The 18,838-nt window shown below is 44.1% G+C and overlaps 1 protein-coding gene and 1 pseudogene across 1 annotated transcript in view; one reads left to right on the plus strand and one right to left on the minus strand.

Moving 5' to 3' along the window:
* Window positions 1-18,838, plus strand: part of RNF17 (ring finger protein 17) — a 1,084,608-nt gene that overhangs the window by 358,139 nt on the left and 707,631 nt on the right. Inside the window, exon 11 of the mRNA XM_029603155.1 lies at window positions 13,600-13,758. Within this exon, the coding sequence (XP_029459015.1) occupies window positions 13,600-13,758 (159 nt within the window). The remainder of the gene's footprint in view (window positions 1-13,599; window positions 13,759-18,838) is intronic.
* LOC115091547 lies at window positions 2,702-12,838 on the minus strand (annotated as a pseudogene).

Here is an 18,838-nt window from a genome sequence, read left to right on the forward strand (position 1 = left end):
CCCAAGGATTCTGGTCTCCAGAGGAAGCCAAACACCAGATCAACTTACTGGAACTTCGAGCAATACGATATGCTCTCAGGACTTTTCAAGATTGCCTATCGACCCATGTCATCAGACGGACAACCAGGTGGCCATGTGGTACATAAACAAGCAGGGGGGGCACAGGTTCCTTTCTTTTGTGTCAGGAAGCTGCGCAGATTTGGGCAGAAGCCCTCTCCCGCTCCATGTACCTCAGGGCCACCTACTTGCCGGGAGCAGACAATGTATTGGCAGACCACCTGAGCCGTGTCTTCCAACCACACGAGTGGTCACTCAATCCCTTGGTAGCGACCTCTCTTTTCCAGAAATGGGGTTATCCCCATATAGACCTCTTTGCGTCCCCTCAGAACCACAAAGTGGACAATTACTGCTCTCTCATTCGGAGCCAGCACTCTCGGCCCAGGGATGCATTCTCCCTCACGTGGACAACCGGTCTGCTTTATGCATTCCCTCCACTTCCTCTTCTGTCGAAGACTCTCGTGAAGCTACGCCAGGACAGGGGAACTATGATCCTGATAGCACCGCACTGGCCACGCCAAGTGTGGTTTCCCATACTTCAGGATCTCTCCATCCGCAGGCACATTCCTCTGGGAAAGGACCCGCATCTGATCACTCAAAACGATGGATGCCTCCTCCATACCAACCTCCAAGCCTTGTCCCTGACGGCATGGATGTTGAAAGGTTAGTCCTTCAGCCATTTAACCTTTCGGATTCAGTTTCTCGTGTCCTGATAGCTTCACGAAAGCCTTCCACAAGAAAATCTTATTCCTACAAATGGAAAAGGTATACATCATGGTGCACTTCAGTCCCTTGATCCCCTTTCCTGTCCAATTTCTAAATTTTTAGACTATCTCTGGCATCTATCAGAATCAGGTCTAAAGACCTCTTCCATTAGAATGCATGTCAGTGCGGTAGCCGCCTTCCATAATGGTATCGGGGGTGTCCCTATTTCAGTACAACCCCTTGTAACACGCTTTCTTAAAGGCTTGCTCCATTTGAAGCCACCTTTATTTATTTATTTATTTTTAGATTTTTATATACCGGTGTTCCTGTATTAAAATACAGATCACATCGGTTTACATTGAAACATAAAAATTATGCCTAGAGGCGGCACATATAACAAGGTTATAGAACTTGGAAAACATGGAAAACAGGTTCGAAAAATATGTCCTCCGTCCCCATCTTGGGACCTTAATCTGGTTCTTGGTCGCCTTATGAAACCTCCTTTCGAACCTCTTCACTCTTCACTCCTGTGACCTAAAATATCTCACATGGAAAGTGTTATTCCTTTTGGCTATCACTTCAGCTCGCAGGGTTAGTGAATTACAGGCCCTAGTTACCTATCCGCCTTATACTAAACTCCTGCAGGTCCGGGCGGTACTCCGCACTCACCCTAAATTCTTACCTAAGGTAGTTTCGGAGTTTCATATTAATCAATCCATCATACTACCTATCTTCTTTCCCAGGCCCCACTCCAACTCCGGGGAACAGACTCTGCATACCCTTGACTATAAACGTGCTCTAGCTTTCTATCTAGACCGTACAGTTGCCCACAGGAAGAGCACTCAATTATTCGTCTCTTTCCATCCTAACAAGTTAGGTCAACCTGTGGGTAAGCAGGCTCTTTCCTCCTGGTTGGCGGACTGCATCTCCTTTTGCTATCAGCAAGCTGGCATTCCTTTCCAAGACCGTGTCAAAGCACACTCTGTGAGGGCCATGGCAACTTCAGTAGCACACCTTCGATCGGTGCCGCTTCCTGACATCTGCAAGGCTGCCACCTGGAGTTCCCTCCATACATTTGCAGCCCATTATTGCTTGGACAAAGCTGGAAGACAGGATTCCATCTTCGGCCAGTTTGTCTTGCGTAACCTTTTTCCAGCATAATGTACCAACACCCTTCCACCTTCCCGGTAGGGTGCGGATGCCCTCTATCAAATTTCACCCCAGTTGTTGTGCCTGTTGCACGCCGTTGGGTACATTTGGTGCATGTTCGGACATCCTCAGCTCGGTACTCACCCATTTGTGAGGACAACCATCCTGCTTGTCCTGTGAGAAAGCAAATGTTGCTTACCTGATGTAACAGGTGTTCTCACAGGACAGCAGGATGTTAGTCCTCACGAAACCCGCCCGCCACCCCGCGGTGTTGGGTTCGTTTTTATTTTATTTTTCGGCACTGCCTGTAGCTTTGAAACAAGACTGAAGGGAGACCCCTGCTGGCTGCAGGGTTGGTGCCGTGCTGGGCATGCCCAGTAGGGGCCAGTCAAAGTTCCTGAAACTTTGACAGAAGTTTTCCGTGGTTGGGCTCCATCCTCAATGTCACCCATTTGTGAGGACTAACATCCTGCTGTCCTGTGAGAACACCTGTTACATCAGGTAAGCAACATTTGCTTTCTGGGATGCATGCCTGTATGGTTATAGTTAATTCTCCAATTGGTGAATTTCTTCTTGTAATAAATTTAAAGAACGCTGGATATAAACATGATCCCTCTTCCCCCATTCTCCTCTTATTTTAAAGGCATTCTCACTGACTAGCAAAGGATATCAAGCCCAGTATCCAACAGATGCAAGTACATAGTCTGTTAAGTGCTTCCTCCAGGCTGTGCAGATTTTCTGCAAGTGGTTGAATCCTTTTCTGTGCAGTTGAGGGGTTTGAAAGAACTTGCTACAATCCATGGGTTGTAAGAACATCCTTTAATAGAAGCCTTTGGCAAGGATTGCATTTCAGAAGTTTTGAAATCAGGTCTCTAGCACTTTCTGATACAAAAGGAGAAAACTTGAAATTAACCTTGGAAATCCATCGGAAGGTTTTCTGGTGAGTGGCAGCTTTGAAGGGAGGTTTTCCCAATAGAAACTCGTAACACAGTACACTGAGCTCTACAGGTCATCTTTTTCTTTGTGTATCCTGCCTTCCATCATTTCAGGAGGCAAATAATCTAACATACCTCAGAGTTTTTCTCAAAGAAGATGGGGTATGAATGATCAGCCAAAGTCTGCAATCGTCAGTTTTTTATTGACGCCAAGCAGTAAATTATTTGGCGCTCTCTGAATCATTTTCTTTAAAGTGATAGTATGACAATACATTTGCTTCTTGTATAATGTATTTAGCAGTTCTTTGCTTATCAGACTTGGAATGTTTGTCAAGTTCTCGGTAAAGCTCTCAGCAAGGAGTGTTTCCTAGCAGCTTAGAAATAACCATACAACCTCGGGATGTTAGGATGCCTCAGATGTGCCTGAATTTCCACTTCCTGCCACAGCTAGTGTCCATGCCTGCTTTTTCAAGCTTTCATTTAAAGAGCATCTTCAATGCTAGGATGAACTGTCATTCACAGGCAAGGTACACATTTCTAAACTTCCCTTTTCTCAGAGCGTAGCCAATTTTAAAGTCCATCAGTAACCACTGTCTTATTTTTTTTTTTTGTCCTTAGGCTCTATTCTTAGCAGTCTCTATTCTTAGCAGATGTTTGGTCCTGTTGCTGAGTGGTTTTGTTTCCCCTCTATGGTTTGGGTCCTGGCTGTACTGGAGTTGCTGGCTACGGATGCTGTGGCTGATCTGTAGGTCCGGAGCCTGAGTAGGAACATGATTTGGGGCATTTGAGGCTTCCAAGACTCGCTGTGTGGGAATACCATCAGATAGCTTGCTCCTAACGATCTGCTATTGGTTACAGGGACATGTTTTAGAACAATACAGATCAAGGATTTTTTTTTTTAGCAGATTTGTCCATGATGCCCCAAGGATACGTGGCCCACTACTGTCACTCAGGTTGCAATTTGTTTTACCTTAAAAGGACAAGGAGGAAAAGGCTTGTACCAACTTTGCAACAAAGCTATACAAGTTTGGGAGCTGGTCATACAAGTAAAATGCAAATCTCAGCTATCTATCCCCTAGGCAAACACAATCTCCTCATGGACAAGTTATGCTATGAGCTTCAGCTGCATAAATGGGCAAGCAATCACCAGGTTCTAAAGCATCTCTTCTATGGAGAACCCCAGTCTTTCCCCCTTCAGCAACAAGTTACAAACATTTTGCTCAGACCAATCAACCAGGCATGGGCAATTGATGCATTCACCATTCCATGGAGCCAAGGTTTTCAGTATGCGTTCCCTCCAGTACCATTTGTTGTGATTTGCTGGATTTTCTAGTCAAAATCCTTTTTGATAGTGATGTCAGCAGCTGACAGATTGACAGATTGTGCTTTTAGATTAAATAAGATGGCAGAAATAGTTTAAGGCAAGAAGACTTAAGATGTCATAGCTTAGCTTTGCTATACACAAGTTATAAGCACAAAGATTCTTAGCAATTGATGAAGTTGTTTACTGCTTTAGCTGACCATTGTATCATGCATTTAAAGCATGCACTTTGCATGGGTATTAGAATATTAATTTTAGGCAGAATAGGTACTGAAAGATTTGCAAAAATGCTTTATCACCTTCTATTGAATGCTATGAATAAGATGAGTAATGTAGTATATAAGCTTGAATTATTTTTGATGATCACTTCTTACTTTGTTTCCTTATTTTTTGGGTTGACAGCTTGGCCTGTCAGATAAGCATGCATATCAGATGACAAAAAGTGAGTAGACTTGCAACCTGTCTCTAGTATTTTTTTTTTTACATATTTTTGTACTAATTCAGAAAGTAAAGCAGAGTGAGAAGTATGAGACTTTCCAAGAATTCCCAGTTATTCAGGAAAGTCCTCACATTAATAGCAAAGACCATTTTGAATATGGCCATCTCCGTGTTGGTTTCCCCTTTTTACATTGCGAATCTATCAAATTGTCCTTAATTCCAAATTTCCTAATGCAATATGGAGGTTCCCTCTTCCATCCCAGCTTACATTCACTGGCATTGACTGCCTGGATGTTGAGAAAAATCTAATCAGCAAACTTCAACTTCCTAAATAAATTAGTAACCTCCTTAGCTGCAAGATGCCTGTCCACAAGAAGATCCACATTTACCAAATGATTTCAAATATGAACAGATCCATTTAATATTGTTAGAGTACATACTATACCTTCAGGTATCCAACCCCCTTCTCGTCCTACAGGTCAGCCTGCTGATCCTTATGACACCTGGGGTGATGATACTTCCACAGACACCGATGACTTACCTTCACCTCCCTCTCCTATTGAAAGTAGAAAGCGTTCTCCTCCAGAGGACCTTTCTTTCATTAATTTTGTGAAGGAAATGTCTGAATCTGTCCCTTTTCAGCTTCAGATGGATGAAGATGATAGGCACCAGATGATGGAGCTTCTCCAATTCCTGGATGCCCCTAAAGTGATCAATTCTATTCCCATTCATCAGGTTCTTCTTGACCTCCTAAAAAATAACTGGGAAAACCCTGGATCCATTGCTCCAGTACACAGAAAGGCTGACACTACCTATTTAGTGCAGTCAACCCCTGGCTTTCAAAAATCTCAGATCGACCACCACTCAGTTGTGGTAGAATCTGCTCAAAAGAAAGCAAAAAGGACGAAGCCTCACTCCTCTACCCCTCCTGTCAAGGAACACAAGTTCCTAGACAATATTGGTCGAGTGTTTCAAGGGGCCATGCTCATCTCCAGTATTGCTTCTTACCAGCTGTACATGACCCAATACAACAGGGTCATTTTCAAGCAAATACAGGACTTCTCTGAAACCCTGCCTGACCAATTCCAAGAACAGCTTCAAATCCTTGTCAACAAGGGGTTTGAGGCAGGAAAGCATGAGATAAGAACAGCTTACGATATCTTCGATACCTCTACTAGAGTGTCTGCAACTGCCATTTCAGCAAGACGCTGGGCCTGGCTCAAGTCTTCTGACCTTCGTCCAGAAGTACAAGACAGACTCTCTGACCTGCCCTGTATAGGAGACAATCTGTTCGGTGAACAGATTCAGCAAATAGTGGCTGAATTAAAGGACCATCATGAGACCCTCAAACAGCTCTCATCGATATCTTCTGACTTCCCCTCTAGACAGCCCTTTAAGAAGGACTCTAAGAAGTCATTCTTCCGCCCAAGGAAGTACTATCCTCCACCACCAAGGTCCCGACTTACGAGGCCTTATCAAAAACCTCAGCCTCGCAAGCCTCAGAAGCAAAAGCCAGAAGCAGCCCCCCAGCCGGGGCCTGCTTCAGGTTTTTGACTTTCCCTTGGAGAGCAGCAGCCTGGTTCCTCTGCCAAGCATACCAGTGGGAGGTCGATTGTGCCACTTTCACGGCATGTGGCAATCAATCACAACCGACCAATGGGTGCTAGCAATCATTGCTCAGGGTTACCACCTAAACTTTCTTGCTCTTCCACCGGACTCACCACCTCTACAAGCGTGGAGAGTAACCGATCACTCTCTTCTCCTGGAGCAGGAAGTTTCCCTTCTTCTCCGGTTAAGAGCAATAGAACCCGTCCCATTTTCGCAACAAAGCCTAGGGTTCTATTCCCGGTACTTTTTGATTTCTAAAAAAACCGGGGGGCTTAGTCCAATTCTGGACCTACATGCCCTCAATAAGTACCTCCACCGGGAAAAGTTCAAGATGGTAACCTTGGGTTCGCTTCTACCACTTCTACAAAGAGGAGACTGGCTCTGCTCTCTGGACCTCCAGGACACGTACACCCACATTGCAATATCTCCAGTTCATCGCAAGTACCTCAGGTTTTTAGTAGGCCCAAAGCACTATCAATACAGAGTGCTTCCATTCGGCCTAGCATCGGCACCACAAGTCTTTACCAAATGTCTCGTAGTTTTCGCAGCTTTTCTCAGGAAAGAAGGTGTTCACGTCTACCCCTATCTAGACTGGTTAATCAGAGCCCCAACCCAGCAAGCCGCTCGATCGTCTCTGGATTTGACCCTACACACTCTAATTTCTCTAGGATTTCTCGTCAATTACGAGAAATCCTATTTAGTCCCATCTCAAACCTTGTCGTTCATTGGGGCAGACTTGGACACCTTGCAGGCAAAAGCCTTTCTACCTCATCAATGAGTGCAAACCCTCGTGTCCCTCGCTCACCAGTTGCAGTCTCAGCATACAGCAACAGCTCAGCAATTCCTTGTCCTTCTCAGACACATGGCGTCCTCAGTCCATGTCACACCAATGGCCCGCCTGGCCATGAGGCTCAGGCATTGGACTCTGAGGTCACAATGGATTCAAGCTACTCAGCCTCTGTCGACCATTGTCCACATCACCGACGCACTCCGTCTGTCTCTCGCCTGGTGGAAAGATCAAAACAATCTCCTCCAGGGACTGCCCTTTCAACTCCCAGATCCTCAACTCATTCTCACCACTGACGCTTCCAACCTCAGGTGGGGAGCCCATGTGAACGATCTACAGACTCAAGGATCTTGGTCTCCAGAGGAAGCCAAACACTAGATAAAGTTCCTGGAGCTTCGAGCAATGCGATATGCTCTCAGAGCTTTTCAGGATTGCCTGTCAAATTACGTCATCCTGATTCAGACGGACAACCAGGTGGCCATGTGGTATATCAACAAGCAGGGAGGCACAGGCTCCTTCCTTCTGTGTCAGGAAGCTGCGCAGATTTGGGCGGAAGCGCGCTCTCACTCGATGTACCTCAGGGCCACCTATTTGCCGGGAGTGCACAATGTCTTGGCAGACAGTCGTCTTCCAACCGCACGAGTGGTCTCTCAACTCCTTTGTAGCGACCTTCCTCTTCTAGCAATGGGGTTATCCCAAAATAGACCTCTTTGCGTCCCCTCAAAACCACAAAGTGGACAATTACTGCTCCCTCATTCGCAGCAAACACTTTCAGCCCAGAGATGCATTCTCCCTCTCATGGGCTACCGGTTTGCTTTATGCATTCCCTCCACTTCCTCTTCTCTTGAAGACTCTCGTGAAGCTCCGTCAGGACAAGGGAACCATGATCCTGATAGCACCTCACTGGCCACGCCAAGTGTGGTTTCCCATACTACAGGATCTCTCCATCCGCAGGCACATTCCCTTGGGAACAGACCCGCATCTGATCACTCAGAACGACGGTTGCCTAGGCCATCCCAATCTTCAGGCCTTGTCCCTGACAGCATGGATGTTGAAAGGTTAATCCTTCAACCACTTAACCTTTCAGATTCAGTTTCTCGTGTTCTGATTGCTTCATGGAAGCCTTCCACAAGAAAGTCTTATTCCTATAAATGGAAAAGGTATACATCATGGTGTTCTTCGCAATCCCTTGATCCCTTTTCCTGTCCAATCCCAAGGTTTTTGGACTATCTCTGGCATTTATCGGAATCAGGTCTAAAGACCTCGTCCATCAGAATGCATGTCAGTGCGGTAGCCGCCTTCTATAAAGATGTCGGGGATGTCCCTATATCTGTACAACCCCTTGTAACACATTTTCTGAAAGGCTTGCTCCATATCAAACCACCTTTACGTCCTCTGGCCCCTTCTTGGGACCTTAATCTGGTTCTCAGGCGGCTCATGAAACCACCATTCGAACCTCTTCACTCCTGTGACCTAAAATATCTCACATGGAAAGTGATTTTCCTTTTGGCTATCACTTCAGCTTGCAGGGTTAGTAAGTTACAGGCCCTAGTTACTTATCCGCCTTACACTAAACTCCTGCAGGACAGGGCGGTACTCCGCACTCACCCTAAGTTTTTGCCTAAGGTAGTTTCGGAGTTTCACATTAATCAATCCATCATACTATCTATCTTTTTTCCCAGGCCCCACTCCAACCCAGGGGAGCAGGCTCTGCATACCCTGGACTGTAAAAGGGCTCTAGTGTTCTACCTAGACCGTACAGTTGCCCACAGGAAGAGCACTCAGTTATTCGTCTCTTTCCATCCCAATAAATTAGGGCAACCTGTGGGTAAGCAGACTCTCTCTCCTCCTGGTTGGCGGACTGCATATCTTTTTGCTATCGGCAAGCAGGCATTCACCTGGACCAGATGGTATACACCCCAGAGTTCTGAAGGAACTAAAAAATGAAATTTCAGACCTATTAGTAAAAATTTGTAACTTATCATTAAAATCATCCATTGTACCTGAAGACTGGAGGATAGCAAATGTAACCCCAATATTTAAAAAGGGCTCCAGGGGCAATCCGGGAAACTACAGACGGTTAGCCTGACTTCAGTGCCAGGAAAAATAGTGGAACGTGTTCTAAACATCAAAATCACAGAACATATAGAAAGACATGGTTTAATGGAACAAAGTCAACTTGGCTTTACCCAGGGGAAGTCTTGCCTCACAAATCTGCTTCACTTTTTTGAAGGAGTTAATAAACATGTGGATAAAGGTGAACCGGTAGATATAGTATACTTGGATTTTCAGAAGGCGTTTGACAAAGTTCCTCATGAGAGGCTTCTAGGAAAAGTAAAAAGTCATGGGATAGGTGGCGATGTCCTTTCGTGGATTGCAAACTGGCTAAAAGACAGGAAACGGAGAGTAGGATTAAATGGGCAATTTTCTCAGTGGAAGGGAGTGGACAGTGGAGTGCCTCAGGGATCTGTATTGGGACCCTTACTTTTCAATATATTTATAAATGATCTGGAAAGAAATACGACGAGTGAGATAATCAAATTTGCAGATGGCACAAAATTGTTCAGAGTAGTTAAATCACAAGCAGATTGTGATAAATTGCAGGAAGACCTTGTGAGACTGGAAAATTGGGCATCCAAATGGCAGATGAAATTTAATGTGGATAAGTGCAAGGTGATGCATATAGGGAAAAATAACCCATGCTATAATTACACAATGTTGGGTTCCACATTAGGTACTACAACCCAAGAAAGAGATCTAGGTGTCATAGTGGATAACACATTGAAATTGTCGGTACAGTGTGCTGCTGCAGTCAAAAAAGCAAACAGAATGTTGGGAATTATTAGAAAGGGAATGGTGAATAAAACGGAAAATGTCATAATACCTCTGTATCGCTCCATGGTGAGACCGCACCTTGAATACTGTGTACAATTCTGGTCGCCGCATCTCAAAAAAGATATAATTGCGATGGAGAAGGTACAGAGAAGGGCTACCAAAATGATAAGGGGAATGGAACAGTTCCCGTATGAGGAAAGACTAAAGAGGTTAGGACTTTTCAGCTTGGAGAAGAGACGACTGAGGGGGGATATGATAGTGGTGTTTAAAATCATGAGAGGTCTAGAACGGGTAGATGTGAATCGGTTATTTACTCTTTCGGATAGTAGAAAGACTAGGGGGCACTCCATGAAGTTAGCATGGGGCACATTTAAAACTAATCGGAGAAAGTTCTTTTTTACTCAACGCACAATTAAACTCTGGAATTTGTTGCCAGAGAATGTGGTTAGTGCAGTTAGTATAGCTGTGTTTAAAAAAGGATTGGATAAGTTCTTGGAGGAGAAGTCCATTACCTGCTATTAAGTTCACTTAGAGAATAGCCACTGCCATTAGTAATGGTTACTTGGAATAGACTTAGTTTTTGGGTACTTGCCAGGTTCTTATGGCCTGGATTGGCCACTGTTGGAAACAGGATGCTGGGCTTGATGGACCCTTGGTCTGACCCAGTATGCCATTTTCTTATGTTCTTATGTTCTTATTCCTTTTCAAGACCGTGTTAAAGTACACTCTGTGAGGGCCATGGCGACTTCAGTAGCACACCTATGATCGGTGCCGCTTCCTGACATTTGCAGGGCTGCCACTTGGAGATCTCTGCACAGTTTCGCAGCCCACTATTGCTTGGACAAAACCAGAAGACAGGATTCCATCTTCGGCCAATCTGTCCTGCGTAACCTATTTCCAACATGACGTACCAACACCCTTCCATCTGCCCAGTGGGGTTCAGGATGCCCTCTACCAAATTCCACCCCAGTTGTTGTGCCTGTTGCACGCTGTTGGGTACATTTGGTGTATGTTCGGACATCCTCAGCTCGGTACTCACCCATATGTGAGGACTACCATCCTGCTTGTCCTTTGAGAAAGCAAATGTTGCTTACCTGTAACAGGTGTTCTCACAGGACAGCAGGATGTTTGTCCTCACGAAACCCGCCCGCCGCCCTGCAGTATTGGGTTCGTAACGTTTTGTTGCTTTATTTTTTTGGCACTGCCTGTAGCTTTCAAATAAGACTGAAGGGGGACCCCTGCTGGCTGCAGGGTCAGTGCCATGCTAGGCTTGCCCAGTTGGGGCCAGTCAAAGTTCTGGAAACTTTGATAGAAGTTTTCCGTGATTGGGCTCCATCCTGATGATGTCACCCATATGTGAGGACTAACATCCTGCTGTTGTGTGAAAACACCTGTTACAGGTAAGCAACATTTGCTAACTCTGTACAAGCTCACTTGTCGCCAAAAACAGGGACAACCAGCATCCCACAACTTTATCATAGTGAAAATCATGAAAGGCCTCTATAATTTGCATCCTTCAGTTAGATGCCCTCCACCTCAATGGGACCTCAAGATAGTCCTTCCACAACTAATGTTGCCTCCTTATGAACCTTCAGCTTCCACAGATCTGAAATACTTAACATGGAAAATTCTTCTTTGCTGCCATTATGACAAGTTAGTGAACTTCAAACTCTAGTAACCTACGTGCCATACACACAGATATTCAAAAATCGCATAGTATTACGAACTCATCCTAGGTTGTTACCAAAGGTTGTCGCACACTTCCACCTAAACCAGACTATTGCACTACCTATATTTTTCCCTTAGCCACACCCATTACTCAAAAGGTAGGCTCTATGTTCTCTCTCTTGTAGAAGAGTGCTCTTGTTCTACCATGACAGGACTAAACCTTTAAGAAAATCCACACGACTCTTCATACTGTTTGACAGCAACAAACAAGGAGCAAAGGTGACTAAACAAACCCTATCTATTGGCTAACTAGCTGCATAGCACATACCTATAATTCAAAACTTGGATATTCTCCACAACAAATAAGTGTATCATCTACAAGCAATCACCTCAGTCTTAGCTCAACTTAATTTATCATCAGTTTAAGAGGTGTGCAGAGTTTTCACATGGTCATTGATTCACACTTTTATAAAATACTGTTCTTTAGAACAAGTGTCTTGTGTGCTGATAGTAAATTTGGACAAAATGTTCCCAGTAACACTTTGCATTGAGTCTACAAATTCCTGCATCTGTTGAACAGGTGTTAAAAAAAAGAAAAAAAAATTAACAAAGAGCCATCCAAAACTGCAAGCCTTAACTAGGGAATCCCAATTTGTGTGGCTGTAACGTGCTTGTCCATGAGACAGTACAGCTGCATACCTGTGACAGGTGTTCTCTGTGGACAGCACAATATACAGCCACACAGTCCCTCTTTCCTCCTTGGGAAGTTGATCTATAAGCTTGGAAATAGACTGTGGGAGTTCATATGGTAATGCTAGTGTGGAAAGTCCTGCACATGCTCAGAACAAAATCCAGAAGATTCTGAGCTAGAGGAGAAAATCAACCAAATCCGCACCATCAAATGACATCACCCATTCTTGTGTGGCTTTGTTCTGTTGTCCATGGAGAACACCTGTCACTGGTATTCAATTTCGTTGTCTGGGTGGGCACAAACAGTTGAACAATACACACTTTAACACTACATGTGTGTGTGCTGTCCAGCAGTTCAGGAAAACAAAAACCTGTAACTGGTGCCTGTTTCAGAGTTTGTTAGAAATTTAACTCTTGAATCTGCAGTGCAGTAAACTATTGTGACCAGGGTAGTACTCCACCTCATGCCCAGGAAGGACTTACATTTCCAGTGTAAGTTTTCTGAAGTTGGAATCTACAGCTGAACAATGTATGATCTCTCTGGGTTGGGCACCTATAGCCATTAAGAACGCACAGCACCAAAGTGTTTACTGTTCAGTTGTAGGTGCCCACCTAGAAATCTTACCCTTTGGTTTCACTTGGCATGTCTTGCCCAAATGGTCTTGCATGTGAGATTGCTCCCAAATCAGGATGCCCAGTGCCACTCTTGCATGCAAGGTCATTTTGGTTACACTCCTTCCAACTTCAATCACTTGCTTCCTTACTCCTTTTTTTAAAACGCTTTTTTCGGCATTAGTGCAGATGTTTCATGGAACTCACATTTTAGCATGTTGGGGGTTTTTTTTGAGCACTTTTTTTCCTGCTTGATTTGCATCCCATTAGCTTATTGCATACCCTAGGGAGCCCTGTTTTTAATGCATGCATTATGTAAAACCTGTACTAAAGTTTATCTCCAATTTTAGTATGTTTTTTTTTTTAAACATCTGTCTTTTAGGAAGAAAAATTGAGCCACAGACTATAGGTTGGGGGCAACCTCTGAAGAGTTTAATAGCTTGAAAACTGAAACTTGAAAAAAATATTAGATAATTGAATTATTGGGGCTCAGGAATTGCTCAGTTTTGTAGTGCATACTGCATCCTGGGAAGAAATGTATAGTCGTCTAAAATACTTCAAAGAGCTGTTCTTTTGTAAAAATATTTTGTTTACATTTTTATATATGTAAATGTTTAAGTGTATGCATGTAAAGGTTGCTGGCACATCAGAATGAAAAGAAATGTAGATACATAAGGCTTAGTATTTCATGTGGACATTAGTCTTCTCTGTGAACAAGCACTTCAGGACCTATAATAGTTTTATAATATTTATAAACACTAAATTTTAAATATTCTTCAAACTATTTTGAACAGGTGCTCAAGAACTAGTGTTTGTCTCCCATGTGGTAAATCCATGCAACTTCTACGTTCAGAGATATTCACAGAAAAAAACATTAGTAATGTTGGGAAGTCATCTCGAAACCTTCTGCAAGCAGAGTGCAGTTTTAAGTTCTACTTCTGTTTTGACACTAGGTAATGAAGTTAATTTATATGCTATATTGTATGAAACTTTATAGTGTCAGATAACCAGGTTACCTGGGTTAGTTAATATCTAGAAAACATTTTCTTATTAGAGATAATTACTAAATATCAAACTCTGATTCATTGCTGAATGTTTGAGACTCGATAAATGAACAATCTTCTCTGTTGACAAGCAGATTGATTCGGCCATGCAAAATGATACCAATACAGAGCAGCTGAGCCCAGAAAGGCCAAAATACTTTTCTGAGCATGCATGGGATTTCCCATGCAGCCATTGTCACATGAGTCTCCTCAATCTTTTTCCTTCTGCTCTTAGACCAGACCTGTTGACATGCTGTTGTCATTTTTGCTGGCTGCTGCTGTTTTTATTCTCTTCAGTTCTTTTTATCCTTACATGCAAGCATAGAACAGCATGCTGGGAACCAGGGAAACCAGGATTCAAATCCTGCTTCCACTGATGCCATTTACAATCTTTCATCCTTTATTTCCTTGGGTAAAAATTTAGATACTAAATCCTCTTTGGTAGGGACCTACCCAGCTATACCTGAATTTGTAATGCTTCTTGAACTCTGAATTAGAATGGTGAGTAACTAAATACAATTCCAAAAAAAAGAGGAAGAAGGAAATTTTCTTTCTTACCCATTGCCTCCTATCTCAGTGGAGAAATTATTTTTGATTTGACTTCTCAAATTTTCCCAGCTACAGCTCAAACTCAGTTAAGTAGTTCCAAGCGATGTTATAGTGGTGGTCTATCCACACTTTCACCTCACACTGCTGCTTTACAACTGATCCAGAAGGGATGATGGATTTGGTCACAGTCTTCCAAAATTTAATAGTTCATTTCATCTCAATCTGCCTACCTCTATTTCTCTAGGTTTCTCAGTATTACCTATCAAATAGTTTTTCAAACTCGAGTGGCAATGTGCATGCCATAGATGAGCTATGCCTTTTTTGCTCTTCAAGCAATCTTTAACTTATGAATCTCCACTTTTCTTAGCATATGGACAGGTGGATTCAGAACCAGTGGTTATGCACTTCTACCAACAGATGTCTATGCAGCTTTGCTAAGTCTCCATCAGAAGGACGTACAACTTCCAACTGGGCTTTGCTTAAAAAGAATTGTTCAAAGGAGAAGAGAAGAATTATTTACCCTGCTCTCCTTTGGTGATTCCTTATGGGCCCCTTCCTCAATTGAGAATTCCTGAGGTGATTTCTTTGGTCCATCAGATGAGTGTCTTGGTCTGGTAGCTGGTTTTTCAGCCGGCGTGGACTTACCTTTGTTTTTTTTGTTTTGTTTTCTTGATATAGCTAAGCGGGTGCAGGAGGCCGAGCACAGCAGTGAAGGTCCTTGCCTTCTTCCCCCCCCCCCCCCCCCCCCCCCACACACACAACTAGAGACCGACCTTGTACTCAGCTGGGATGGGCTGAGCTCAGTAAAGGGTAAAAAAAAACAGAAAAAAGAGGGAAGAAAGGGAGGTTACATGGGAATTCCTGTCGTTCCCCCCCACTCCCAATCTCTGTGCTCAGTGAGCCAATCTGACCATCATTCCCACCTCTGATGAAGCTTAGGGGTTGTGGGCAGCTTGGCAGGTTGAACAGCCTTTTTTTGCTAGGCCCTGCTCTTAGGCTTGTTTAGTTCACCAAGTGGCAGGCTGTGACTGTTTTTTCATGTATTTCTGCCCACAAGACTGCCCTCTAAAGTTCCATAGGTTCGTGCTTGTGCGTTCTGGTTAGGCGCATGCGCTTATTTGCGCTTAATATCTGAGCGTCCCGGTGGAAGTTCAGTTTGTCTGCTTATCAAGGCACGGTGTTAAGTACCTAAATTTTGGGTGCATAATTTTTTTGCAGCGCGAACATAGCTAGTCGTACTATTGTCAGACGCCTGTTAGTGTATTGACAGACTGGTGCCCATAGCAAAGAAGCCTAAGCCCCTTATCCTGTGTGTTGCTTGTCATATTTGGGCATTCCAGCCTGGCATTCCTTCTAACTTGTCAGTGCTGTTTGGAGGCTCGGGGAGAATTTCCTCCATCTGATTTTACTAAGCCCGATTCCTCCCAGCCTGGTGCGGGAATGGGAAAAGAGCTGCTAGAGGTGTCACTTGTTTTTGGGATTCTCCTAACTGGTTCATCAATGAGGAAAGGTAGTTCAGTGGGTGCAGGTCCAATGCCCCCTGGGTTTGGCATGGATTTCTCTGCCTTTTCTTTTGTCAGACCAGTGGATTCTGGAGGTGATAAGAGATGGCTATGCTTTGGAGTTTTGCAGTATTTCTTGGGATGTTTTCATAGTATCTTCCCGTAACTCTGCAGAAGAGTCAGAAAATATGGGCCAATATTCCATTTATTTTGTTGTGCCCAAGAAGGAGACTTTTTTCGCCCCATCCTAGATCTGATGGGTCAACTGTCATTTGCAGGTGATTCTTTCGCATGGAAACCTTGCATTCAGTGATAATGGCTGTACAGTCAGGGGAATTTCTGACATCTCTGGACTTGTCAGTGGTGCACCTTCATATTCCCATCCAACATTTACAGCGTTTCATGGTTTTGGGGCATCATCAGTTTTGAGTGCTACCTTTTGGTTTGGCCATCGCGCCCAGAATTTTTTCCAAGATTGTGGTGGTGGCAGCAGAGCTGAGGAGAGGATGGAATTCTGGTACACCCATACTTGATGATTGGCTGATTCAGGCCTAGAGTCTGGAAGAGAGTCTTCGGGTCTCACGGAAGGTGATTTCCTTGTTGCAGGAACTAGGTGGTGAACCTGACGAAGAGCAATCTTCAGCCATCACAGTCACTGGAGGATCTCTGTATTCAGTTTGACATGAAGCAGGGCAGCATATTCCTGCTGGAGAGCCGCATTCAGAAGCTGATGGTGCAGGTGCACCTATTGTGTTGTCAGACAGTATGGTCTTATCTACAGATATTCGGATTGATGGCAGCAACCCTGGAGGTGGTGCCATGAGCGAGGGCGCATAAGCGTAGTCTTCAGCATACTGTGCTGTCTCGTTGGAACCCAGTCTCCGGACTGTTCGATTCTGCATACACCTGCAGTGTGATGGTTGCAAGCTGATCGGTTTTTTTTTTGTTTTGTTTTTTTTAAGGGGGGGGGTGGTTCCCTACAATCACCAGACTGGCTAATACTCATGACAGATATGAGCTTCCAGGGTTAGGGAACTCACTATCAGGCTCTGATAGCGCAAGGGCACTGGAGGACAGAAAATTCTCTCAGGAGCATCAATTGGCTAGAAGCTTTTGCTGTCTGATTGGCATGCTTGCTATTTGGCGACCAGTTGCAGGGTCGAGCAGCCTGGATAAAGTCTGACAATGCGACGACAGTGGCTTACATCAATTGGCAGGGAGGAACCAAGAGCCAGCAAGTGATGTACCATGACATCTGCTTTGCTCAGTTTCCATCTGCTAGTAGATGTGCATAACCCACTGGTTCTGGTTCCACCTGTCCTTATTAAAGAAAAGGAAATTATCATAGAAACATAGAAAGTGACGGCAGAAAAGGACCCTATGGCCCATCCAGTCTGCCCAGCAAGCTCCCAAAGTTATCAGTTTCCCATACCTATCAGTTTCTCAGACCACCAAGGTCAGGTCTCTTGTTGGTTACTGTTTGAGCCCCCCCCCCCCACACACACACACACATACACCGTTGAATTAGAGAGCAATGTTTAATGTTGGAGTTGCATCAGAAGCGTAGTATCAGGCTTTTGGTTAAGGATACTTAACTGCCGCATCAAGCAAGTTACCCCCATGCTCATGTGTCTTCCCAGACCCTGCAGTTCATGTCTTTGTTAGTTGCTGTCTGAATCCAATTCCTCCTTTCCTCTCTTCTCCTTGCCATTGAAGCAGCGAGAAGTGATGGAGTTGCCTCACGTTTTGAAGTCTATTTGCCAAGGATAGTATCTGCCACACCAGCAAGATACCCCCATGCCTTATTTATTTATTTATTTATTTAAAGGCTTTTATATACCGATGAACGTTGGGAACATCTCATCGGTTCACAGGTACTTCATTCCCCTCCCCCTTGCCGTTAGGGATCCACAGTGTTTATCCCATGCCCTTTTGAAATTTTGCACCTCCTCCTCCGGCAAGGCATTCCAGGTGTCAAAACACCCTCTCTGTGAAGAAATATTTCTTGACATTGCTTCTGAGTCATCCTCCCCGGAGTTTCATTTTGGGACCCCTAGTTCTATTGGATTCATTCCAGCGGAAAAGGTTAGTTGTTTATCTTGCAACATTAAAACCTTTCAGGTATCTGAAGGTCTGTATCATATCTCCTCTGCTCCAGGGTATACATATTTAGGTTTTCAACCTCTCCTCATAAGTCATTTGATAAGACCTCTCACCATTTTGGTTGCTCTTCTCAGTACAGCCTCCAACCTGCCACTGTCCCTTTTGAGAGAGTCTCCAGAAGTGAATACAGTACTCCAGGGTATTATCACCTTCTTTTTTTTTTTAACTAGATATTCCTCTCTATCCAGCCCAGCATACTTCTAGCTTTAGCTATCCACTTGTCACATTGCTTCACCATCTTTAGATTACTAGACACTATCACCCCAAGGTGTCTCTCCTGTTCTGTGCACAGCAGCGCTTCACTCCCTATTGCATACCATGACCCAAATTCATGACTCTGCACCTCTTGGCATTAAATTCCAGTTGCTATATCTTCTACCACTCTTCAAGCTTCCTTAAATCACGTCTCATTCTCTCCACTCCTTCCGGTGTGTCAAATTTGTTGCAAATCTTAGTATCATCTGTAAATAGATAAACTTTACCTTGTATCCCTTCTGCAATGTCGTTTACAAAGACGTTGAACAGAACCGGTCCCAATACCGATCCCTGCAGCACTCCACTTATCACCATTCTCTCTTCAGAGTAGGGTTCCATTTACCATAACACTGTCTTCTATCAGTCAACCAATTTATAATCCCCACCACCACCTTAGCACTTAGTCCCAAGCTTCTCATTTTGTTCACGCGTCTTCTATGCAGGCCCATATCAAAGGCTTTACTAAAATCCAAGTAGATCACATCAAGCACTCTTCCCTGATCCAATTCTCTAGTCACCCA

This window comes from Rhinatrema bivittatum, chromosome 5 (genome assembly GCF_901001135.1).
Source record: "Rhinatrema bivittatum chromosome 5, aRhiBiv1.1, whole genome shotgun sequence".
NCBI lineage: Eukaryota > Metazoa > Chordata > Amphibia > Gymnophiona > Rhinatrematidae > Rhinatrema > Rhinatrema bivittatum.